Here is an 11,352-nt window from a genome sequence, read left to right as displayed (position 1 = left end):
ATGTAGTTGAGAAATTGTTGAACCAAATATTCTGTTATCATTTACTCACTCTCATGTCATACCAAACTCTTCTTTCCTTGCAAAATGCTCAACTTGCTCTTTCCATACAATGAGTATGGAAATGCAGTGTCCAGTAGCTCTATAAAAAATAAATCCCTTCTCACTTCCATTGGTACACATTCAAACCTGCCGCAAAGTTAAATTGATGAAAGAATTCTTCATGATGTTTTATTTTTTTATTTATGGACATGAATGCATCGTTCTTACCCTCCACTTTAACACTACATTATTCTTCATATTTGTGAGAAAACTGAAATAAAAATGAAAAGTAGATTGATTAAAAGATATTATAAAACATAAAAGAATGTAAAATGTAAACACAAATGTAATACTAACTTTCACATTAAAGCAGCAAATGTATGATAGTGTGAAAGCAATTTGCTACTTTTTCCCAAGCTACAGCATATACTTGAAGGAATAATTCACCCCAAAACAAAAAAATAATTATTTTCATTTACTCACCCACATGAAATTCCAAATGTGTATGATTTGTTTTTTTGTTTTTTTGCACAACACAAACAAAGATATTTAGAAGAACAGTTCAGCTCTGTTTGTCCATTCAATGCAAGTGAATGGGTGACAAAACTTTGAAGCTGCAAAAACACATAAAGGCAGCATAAAAGTAATTTATAAATCCCCAGTGGTTTAATCCATTTAATCTGAAGTAATATGATAGGCAGTAGCGGTTTTAGGCACGGGCGAACCGGGCATTCGCTCGAGGCGGCATTTTTTCATGTCACATGGGGGGCGGCACGAGCAGTTATAATAATAATTTAAAAAATAAATAAATAAATAAAAAAAACTCTGCGCCGCGAAGCGGTTTTCTACATAGAGGTTTTCTATTATCTATCATAATTCACTGTGTGGGGAATTGGCAAATTGGCGCCCCTGCGTGCTGAGAAGGTGCCGTGTGTGAGAAGAGAAAAGGGAGGGGGCGCAGCAGGCAGGGGATAGTTCACCTCTGGGTGACTGACTGGGGGGGGGGGGGGGGTCCACTGTATAACAGAGCAATACTCTAATGAAATTAGTGGGCTAAAGTCAGTCACACTCGACTTTCTTCCAAATAACGCACATTTTATTCATAATATTATAAATACAGGCCTATAGTTCCTGCACATTTTTGTTTTTCTGTGTGAAATGGCTAATAAAAATAAGTAATATATTAAAAATGATTATGTGGTCACCTCACCAAGGTGAATTGGTTTAGTCTTGACTTCTGGCCGTGACTCGTAACGTGAGTGACAGTGTTGGGGGGCGGGGGATGGGAAATCTGTTGATTGTCGAGTGCCAAATAAACAGGGATAGATAGGAAAAGGTCAAAGCCATCAGGTGCACAATTTAGAAAAAAAGAAAAGAAGAAGAGGAGAAACGAGCAAAAGATAAAGGTATGCAACTATGTGTAGCCCAGTGAGCCTAAAGACACTAATTTACTGTTTGAAAGTAATATGTTTATTTACATTATAATGTGTGTATTTTATTTATTATGTGCCTTTACACTGTTTTCATGTGTATGAATATAGTTATATATTTATGTATAATATTGTTTAATGTCTTATTGACGTACTCACGTATCACGTGATTGACGGGAGGAGGGGCGTGGCTGAGAGGGAGAGAAAAAAGGAGAAACGAGTCAGAGAACAAGAGGATTGTAGAGGCTGAATAAAAGGGATTTTCACACGATAATCCCATATATACCGAGTGAATCCGTCATTAGTATTTGTATTTTGCTAATAAGAACTTTATTTAGCAAGTAGTGGTGATATTTGTCATAGATTTCACTCAGCACGTTCACTCCATGCGCTCGTGTGGTGATCAGCACGAGCGACGAGCCGGATCACATTCATCGTAGAGGAGGCGAATCAGATAGCGCTCCGGGTGACCAGGAAACCCGGAGTTCCTCTGGCAATGAGGTATAGATCGTCACAACAGATAGTGCTCGGGGTGACCGGAAAAGCCTCGAGTTCCTCTGTTGCATCGCGGGAGAGAAAGACAGCTGCTCATGCAAGCCGAAGCCACGACATAATCATATCGCAGGACACGTCGCGTTCTGGAAAACTCCAGGCCTGCAACGTTGGGTTGGTGTGTGTGTGTATGAGAGTGTGAATGTGGGCCCATTTAAGTGAGCTTTGTTACTGAATTTAAGTTTCATGAGTATTTCATTGGGTTTAATACAATTGGAGGATTGTGTTATTGAGTTATACATACAAACTCAGGGTGGTTAACACTTGTGAAGATAAGTGTTTGGTTTATATTTTGAAATTGTAAATCCTTTAACAGGATGTATTTTGACATATTATTTTATTTCCAAAGAGTGTATTTTCACATTTTATTACTTTTCACATTTTCTTAATTCATTGAGTTATTCAAATATATAAAAAGACTCATAAATACCAGTATTGGATTCACTAGTCTTTATTGCTGCTGAAGGGAATGGCAAATAAATGTGATTATTATAGGGTAATCATAACTGTGAAACAAATACTCACCCAGGCCCCAGCTTTAACATAGCGGGTATCATTACTGGGGTTACATAAATTGGAGGCACCGCTGGGATCCATTTCCCTTGTTACTGCAGCAGCATTAGTAATTGAGAAAAAAGAAAATCACGTTTGAAATTTTCTAGTAAAAAGTAACAGTTTTGCTCTAGCTATGGCTTGTTTGCAGACCCCTTTCTCAGTCCCTGACTTGAAAAGTTGGTGTCGAGGTGAAGGCATTGATCCAGATTATGCCATCATTGTGAGTAGAATTCCAGAAGAGACAGATGTTTCTAAAATTGAAGACACTATGCATTCTATCAAAGCCCTTGGAAGAGTCAGGGTAAGAGGACGGATGTATAGCCAGGAATCTCAGTCTCTGATAGTGCTATGTGAATGTCGTGAGAAGGTGCATGGAATTAGACTCCCTCTTGATGTATTGCCTGTTGATGGATCAGACCCATGGAACCTGAGTGCTGACAGAATGGAGGGTAATGTTTTAGATGGTGAAAGGGAAAGTTTTGTTGCGCCTGATGAATCAGAGCTAAGAGAGGAACATCAAGAGTCAAGTTTACCTAACTTGTTAAATGCTTCTACGCCTGAGTCTATCATCAGGGCGGTGGGTGAATTGCTTGCTAAAACCACCAAAATCTCAAGTGATAGCAGTTCCTTCAGACGGCTGAGGACCTTTTCGGGTATCACTCCCATTCCAGCTGGAGAAGATAATTTAGAGAATTGGATGGAACAAGCAATGCTCATGGTTGAGGAAAGTGATCGTTCCGAAAAAGAAAAGAAGTTAAGGATAATGGAGAGTTTGCGTGGACCAGCCTTGGAGATTATCCAAGCGGTAAGGTTTACCAATGCTGAAGCATCTCCAAAAGAGTACTTAACAGCCATAGAAAGTGCTTTTGGAAGCTCAGAGTCTTGTGAAGATCTGTATTTCAAGTTCAGAGCAGTACGGCAACGACAAGGAGAATACTTGTCGGATTTTCTGAGAAGACTTGAGAAAATCTTGATCAGAGTTGTACAAAGAGGAGGGTTACCTGCTCAGTCTGCTGGAAAAGAGGAGCAACCCAGTCTGATATCATGCTGCTTCAGTTACGGCTAAGGGAACGAAAGAGTAACCCACCTGATTTCCTAGATCTGCTACATGAGATTCGGGAAGAGGAGGTACGAGAAACTGAAAGACGAAAGTCTAATCCAACAGTTCGTCAAGTGCAAGTTGGAAGCGAGAATATCAAAGATCCATTCTTTCAAGAGTTTGCAACTGAGATCAAAGACTTACAATCTATGGTGGCAGAGTTAACCGTTAAGTCAAAGGATGATGCGATTTCTGAAAAGAAACCGAAAAGCCAGCCAGCATTAGAGTTCATGGATGAAAGTTGTTGAAGTACAAGCTCTGAAGAAAGAAGTGAGAAAACTCAGACAGCAAGTGAAAGTGATGGCTGTACAACCAACATCTACAGTGGAGAAAGAAACTTCTTCAGAGAGAAGCCAAGCATATCCAGTGAAGTTCACCCGATCAAAAGTATCTGGATCTTCAAAAAGCTCAGAAGATTACTTCTGCTACAGGTGTGGAGGTGACGGACACATTGCTTCGAAGTGCAAAGCTCCTGTAAATGAGAAGAAAGTGATTCAGAAGCTCATTCAATCTCTGCGGAAAGCTAAAGGAATACAGAGGAATGAAGAGGCTCCCGAAGAGGAACATAACTGTTCTGTGAAGAGAAGTGCGGTTCAAGTCAAACCAACCATCAGTATCCCTGAAGGACTAGTGGGACCATCTTCCGTTATTCCTGTGAAGGTAAATGGAACACCTTGTCAAGCTTTGCTTGACAGTGGATCTGTGGTAACCATTATCTTTGAAGAATGGTATAACCAATACCTATCTGATTCTCCAATTCACCCCATTTCTGGACTAGCTGTTTGGGGCTTGAGTGATTCCAGTTTCCCATATCGTGGCTATGTGGAAGTAGAGCTGCAATTTCCTGAGAAGTTAACAGGAGCGCAACAATCCATCAGTGTATTGGCTTTAGTGTGTCCAGAGCCTCATGGACCCAAACAGGTTCCATTACTCATCGGTACCAATGCCAGTATGTTCCAACGGTTAGCCCAGCTTTTTAAAGAGTCTGCTGGAGTAGACATTGTTCGCACAATGCCAGTAAATCTTCAGAAGTCAAAGACGTTCAAAATGGAAGTCAGAGAACAGAGAAACGAAGATGCTGTGGCTGAAATTCAATGGTCAGGTCCAGGTCCACTCAGTATTCCACCAAGGAGTGAGTGTCAAGTTACATGCAAAGTCAAGGTGATGCAATCCATTGACAAGAGCATCTTAGCTGTTGATCAACTGTCAACTTCTAGTAGTCCTGCTGAGATTCTAGTAAAGCCTACTATCATTCCCTCATCAGCGATCCAAGTGAACCGATTTCCTGTGCTACTGAGAAATGTATCACAGAAAGAAGTTTGTATTCCTGTTGGTTCAGTGGTGGCGCACGGATATACCACTGAAGTTGCTACTACTGTGGAGAAAGACCATTCAGCAAAATCATCACCTGTAGATCCATGCTTGTTTAATTTTGGAGATTCGCCGATTCCAAAATATTGGAAGGATAGGTTATCCCAAAAACTGGCGGAGAGAACTAATGTCTTTTCACTCCATGAATGGGATGTGGGATCTGCTAAAGGAGTGGAACATCATATTCGCTTGAGTGACAACACGCCGTTTCGAGAGAGATCCCGCAGGCTTGCACCTGCTGACATTGATGACATACGCCGTCATCTTCATGAGTTGTTGGCCGCTGGAATCATCAAAGAGTCCTGGAGTTCATATGCTTCCCCCATTGTTGTAGCCAGGAAGAAGAATGGAACAGTACGTATGTGTATTGACTATAGAACCCTAAACACAAGAACCATCCCAGATCAATACACAGTGCCGAGGATTGATGAAGCTTTAGATTGTCTTACGGGCAGCAGATGGTTCTCCGTTTTAGACCTACGGAGTGGGTATTATCAGATCCAGATGGCTGATGAAGACAAGGACAAGACTGCTTTCATATGCCCGCTTGGGTTCTATCAGTTTGAGAGGATGCCGCAAGGAATCTCTGGAGCCCCTGCTACGTTCCAGAGATTAATGGAGAAGGCCGTAGGGGACATGAATCTGCTGGAAGTACTTGTGTACTTGGACGATCTCATAGTGTTTGGCAAAACACTAGAGGAACATGAAGAATGTCTGCTAAAAGTCCTAGATAGACTTGAAGAAAGTGGATTAAAAGTTTCACTTGACAAGTGTCAGTTCTGTCAACCTCGGGTAAAATATGTGGGACATATAATTTCTGAGAAGGGCATTGCCACTGATCCAGCAAAGGTTGAAGCTGTGACCAATTGGAAGCAACCCACTGATTTGAAATCCCTCCGATCATTCCTGGGATTCTGTGGGTACTACAGGCGCTTCATAGCGAATTACTCCGCTATAGTCAGACCCCTTACTGAGCTTACCAAGGGATATCCGCCTACTCAGCATGGCAAGAGAGCAGTAAAGAACAAAGGGATGTACTACAAGGAGTCTGAAGCTTTTGGGGGCAGGTGGACGGAAGAATGTACGGAGGCATTCCAGAAGATCATTCATTGTCTTACTAACGCCCCTGTGTTGGCATTTGCTGATTCAACCAGGCCCTACATTTTGCATGTAGACGCCAACCTGAATGGTTTGGGAGCTGTTTTAAACCAGGAGTACCCAGAAAGCGTAAGGCCAGTAGCATTTGCCAGCCGCAAGTTGAAGGCATCTGAACAGTGTTACCCTGTCCACCAACTTGAGTTTTTAGCACTCAAGTGGGCAGTGGTAGACAAGTTTCATGACTACTTGTATGGTGCACGATTTACAGTAAGAACAGACAACAACCCACTTACTTACATACTTACCACTGCAAAGCTCAATGCAGCTGGTCACCGGTGGTTGGCTGCGCTATCCACCTACAACTTCAACATACAGTATAAACCTGGAAAAAACAACATTGATGCTGATTCTCTGTCGCGCAACTTTTCTTCCACTACAGAAGAACAAGATTGGCAAGAAATATCACCTTCTGGTATCCAGGCCCTGTGCAAAACAATGAACACTCAAAAGTGTGTAGAGCAGTTGGGGGTGTCCCCTGAAGTCATACCTGAATGCTATGCATTTCCCACCAGATTAGACGTTGGTTCCCTTGAGCATTTGAGTTCCCATGACTTAATAGAAGCTCAGGAAGAAGACCCTGCTATTTCTCCAGTGAGACATGCTGTGACAAAAGGGCAGTTGTTTTCATTATCCAGGGATAAAGATCCTGAAGTACACCTACTACAGAAAGAGGGATCCAAACTTGTAGTAAGAAGAGGACTATTATTTAGGGTGGTACAGAGACAACAACATGAAAAGTGTTTTCAGCTTGTTTTACCGCAGAAGTATCGGTCCATGGTCTTACAGTCCCTGCATGATGAAACTGGACATCTAGGAGTAGATAAGACCACTGCTTTAATAAAAGATAGTTTCTATTGGCCAAAGATGTCAAATGAAATTGACCAATATGTAAAGAACTGCGGAAAGTGTATTCTTCGCAAGACACAACCCCAAAGAGCCGCACCATTGAAGCAGATCACCAGCAATGGTCCCATGGATCTTGTTTGTATCGATTTCTTGTCCCTGGAGCCTGACTCAAAAGGAGTGTTCAACATCCTTGTAGTCACTGATCACTACACTAGGTATGCTCAAGCTTTTCCGACGAAAGACCAAAAAGCTCTCACGGTTGCCAAAGTATTATGTGAAAGGTATTTTGTTCATTACGGATTACCAGCACGTATACATTCGGATCAGGGACGTGACTTCGAAAGCAAGTTAATCCATGAGTTGCTGAAGATGTTGGGGATTCAGAAATCAAGAACGACTCCATATCATCCTCAGGGGGATCCACAGCCAGAACGATTCAACAGAACGTTGCTGTCGATGCTTGGGACTCTTGACAAGTCTCAGAAGCAAAAGTGGAGTCAGCATGTCAGTCAACTAGTACATGCTTATAATTGTACAAGAAACGACACCACTGGATATTCCCCCTATGTCCTCATGTTTGGACGAGAAGCAAGACTCCCAATTGATCTCTGTTTCTCTGTCTCATCTGAAGGTGAAGCAGACAATTACCAGCAATATGTATCTAAGCTAAGAACAGATCTAAAAAGGGCCTACCAAGTAGATTCAGATGCTGCAGACAAAAGCCACCACAAAAGACTCCATGATAAAAGAGTTCGAGATCAAATACTTGAAGAAGGAGATCAAGTTCTAATAAGAAATCTAGGAGTTGCAGGAAAGAACAAACTGGGAAACAAATGGAGTTCCTTACCATATGTGGTTGTCAGTAAGATGCCAAACTTGCCTGTCTACCATGTAAAACCCGAGAAAGGTAAGGGAACTGTCAAGACATTGCATAGAAATCATCTTCTGCCTATCGGATACCTGGTGAGAATGCCAAAAGAGACCGAGGAAAAGAAAGTACCTCAGAGACCAGCGACAAGGTCCCAGACTCTTCAACGACCTCCTCTCCATGAAGCAGGAACAGCCGATGTACCTGTGGAAGGAAGTTATGAAGAGGATGAGTTACAGTATCTTCAGATTGCGAGGATGTGGATGCAGCATACATACCTCTAGAAACCATGGAAGAACTTCGAAGACTACCAGAATCCCAGAATCTGTGATCTGTTCTACAGGAAAGAAGAGTGTCTGTTCCTGTAGAGAGTGAACCATCCAGGAGCTGTGACAACAGTGAGGGGAAAGTAATACACTCGGTTGAAAATTCTGAGCCAAAGAGGATGGGTGATACTCTGGAAAGGGAAAGACATGATAATGAAACAACGCAAGAAGTTGAAAGACCTAAATCTCCAGTGGTAGAAGGGGATAACTTACCTTTTCCTGAAGAACCTGTCGGTGAAAAGAATCCCAATGGTCTGGAGCCTGCTAGAGAAATTAGGTCTAAAAGAGAAATAAAGCCTGTAGTTAAACTCAGTTATGATGAGTTAGGTAAATCTACAAACCGCCCTAAAGACACTAATTTACTGTTTGAAAGTAATATGTTTATTTACATTATAATGTGTGTATTTTATTTATTATGTGCCTTTACACTGTTTTCATGTGTATGAATATAGTTATATATTTATGTATAATATTGTTTAATGTCTTGTTGACGTACTCACGTATCACGCAATTGACGGGAGGAGGGGCGTGGCTGAGAGGGAGAGAAAAAAGAAGAAACGAGTCGGAGAACAAGAGGATTGTAGAGGCTGAATAAAAGGGATTTTCACACGATAATCCCGTATATACCGGGTGAATCCGTCATTAGTATTTGTATTTTGCTAATAAGAACTTTATTTAGCAAGTAGTGGTGATATTTGTCATAGATTTCACTCAGCACGTTCACTCCATGCGCTCGTGTGGTGATCAGCACTAGCGACGAGCCGGATCACATTCATCGTAGAGGAGGCGAATCAGATAGCGCTCCGGGCGACCAGGAAACCCGGAGTTCCTCTGGCAACGAGGTATATATAGATCGTCACAACAGATAGCGCTCGGGGTGACCGGAAAAGCCTCGAGTTCCTCTGTTGCATCGCGGGAGAGAAAGACAGCTGCTCGTGAAAGCCGAAGCCACGACATAATCATATCGCGGGACACGTCACGTTCTGGAAAACACCAGGCCTGCAATGTTGGGTTGGTGTGTGTGTGTATGAGAGTGTGAATGTGGGCCCATTTAAGTGAGTTTTGTTACTGAATTAAGTTTAAGTTTCATGAGTATTTCATTGGGTTTAACACTTGTGAAGATAAGTGTTTGGTTTATTTTTTGAAATTGTAAATCCTTTAACAGGATGTAATTTGACATATTATTTTATTTCCAAAGAGTGTATTTTCACATTTTATTACTTTTCACATTTTCTTAATTCAGTGAGTTATTCAAATATATAAAAAGACTCATTAATACCAGTATTGGATTCACTAGTCTTTATTGCTGCTGAAGGGAATGGCAAATTAATGTGATTATTATAGGTAATCATAACTGTGAAACAAATACTTACCCAGGCCCCAGCTTTAACATAGCGGGTATCATTACTGAGGTTACATATGTTCTCTCTGTGATATGATTACGGTATCCATGTTGTCATGAATGAAGGGCTAATGTTAATTGTTGGTAACTCTTACGTTTGTTAGCCTATTTGCTATGATGCTTGCTATGCTTATACAACAATAATTCGGTTTTAAGTCAACAAACACGAGATCTAATTTCACCATAATATTGTGCTTTGCAACCAAACTGGTACAAGTTCAGTTATTATTTATTTCCATCAGTTGGGTTACGTTAGGCCCTGTAATTAGCCAACAGATTTTTTTTTTAAATCTGTAGGTAGTTTCAAAGAGACGACATTTGCTATTTATTTACTACTTATTTGCTACATGACACATGCCATGAATATGAAGGAGGTTTTTATGCATGTTTATGACAACTGTCATTAAGTGTCACTCGCTCAATTATGACATTTTTAATGCAAATATGACATTATTTGTTTGAGATGCCTTTGTTGACAACTTGACATTACCAAGACATCATAACCTGTCATAAATATGTCATAAAAAACATGACATAGCAGATTAATTATTAAACTTAAGAAACTACTTAGCTTTATGAGTTAACATTACATTAAACTGCCATGTTGGTTTTGACATTGGCTGTCATGAAGCCATTATAACTGTGTCATGAATATTTTTCTGACCACTTTATTTCCCAGTAGTACAAATTGAATGTCAGTAAAATGTCGATTAAGTGTTAATACTCTGTCAAGTTGTTTTATAACAGTGTCATGTATACTTTTCTTGACCTCAAGTGGTACAATGACATTTTAATGACAAATTCAATGTGTACCACTGTAGTTGAGGTCAAGAAAAATATTCATGACACAGTTATAATGGCCTCATGACAGCCAATGTCAAAACCAACCACATGACAGTTTACTGTAAAGTTAACCCATAAAGCTAAGTGGTTTCTTAAGTTTGATAATTCATCTGCATGTTTATGACATATTTATGACAATTTATGTTGTCTTGGTAATGTCAAGAAGTTGTCATGTTTATGTCTCTCTTATTATGTTTGGGGTCAATTTGACTGGCTGTTTTAGCTGTTATAAAACATCATCATATGGTCTTTTAATTTCAATTTCAATTGCAATTCCGTGGCACTTCTAAAATATTTTGGAGCATCTTCTGCCACTGGTCAGGATTGTTTGTGGATAATTTTGTGTGTGTGTGTTTTTTTTGGGGGGAGGTGGGGGGGCGCTCAAAGGTGGTCTCGCCCAGGGTGCAATTCAATGTAGAACCGCCACTGATGATAGGTGTGGGTGAAAAACAGATCAATATGTAAATGCTTTTTTACTACAAATTCTCCTCCTATAGGTGGCAATATGCACAAAGAATGTGGGAGTAAAAGTAGAGATTTTTAGTAAAAAAGGACTTAAGTATTGATCTACATCTCACCAACACTTATCATATCTCTTCTGAAGACAATGATTTAACCACTGGAGTCATTTGAATTACTTTTATGCTGGCTTTATGTGGTGTTTTGAGCTCCAAAGTCATGGCCATCATTAATTTGAATTGTGAGGGCATACAGAGCTGTCCTCTTTTTCATTTTTGTTCAGCTGAAGAAAGTCATACACATCTGGGATGGCATGAGGCTGAGTAAATGATGAGAGAATTTTCATTTTTGGGTGAATTATCACTTTAAGTGCCTTTTTGTTTCTTTGAGCTGCACACTTTGAT

General features: G+C 40.5%; 1 protein-coding gene across 1 annotated transcript; it reads left to right on the top strand.

Annotated features, from left to right (window-relative positions):
* The first annotated feature begins 2,709 nt into the window (after positions 1 to 2,709).
* On the top strand, positions 2,710 to 3,642 carry LOC127647530 (paraneoplastic antigen Ma1 homolog). The gene has a single exon (XM_052131804.1). It carries the CDS (start codon positions 2,710 to 2,712, stop codon positions 3,640 to 3,642), a length of 933 nt encoding a protein of 310 aa, XP_051987764.1.
* The last annotated feature ends 7,710 nt before the right edge of the window (positions 3,643 to 11,352 follow it).

Source organism: Xyrauchen texanus, chromosome 8 (assembly GCF_025860055.1).
Source record: "Xyrauchen texanus isolate HMW12.3.18 chromosome 8, RBS_HiC_50CHRs, whole genome shotgun sequence".
Lineage (NCBI taxonomy): Eukaryota > Metazoa > Chordata > Actinopteri > Cypriniformes > Catostomidae > Xyrauchen > Xyrauchen texanus.
Note: the sequence above shows the minus strand (reverse complement) of the source record. Positions and strands in the feature narration are given on the sequence as shown.

What these genes read in the sequence shown, in the direction of transcription:
- LOC127647530 (XM_052131804.1), top strand. Translation starts at nt 2,710, where the DNA reads ATGGCTTGTTTGCAGACCCCTTTCTCAGTCCCTGACTTGAAAAGTTGG.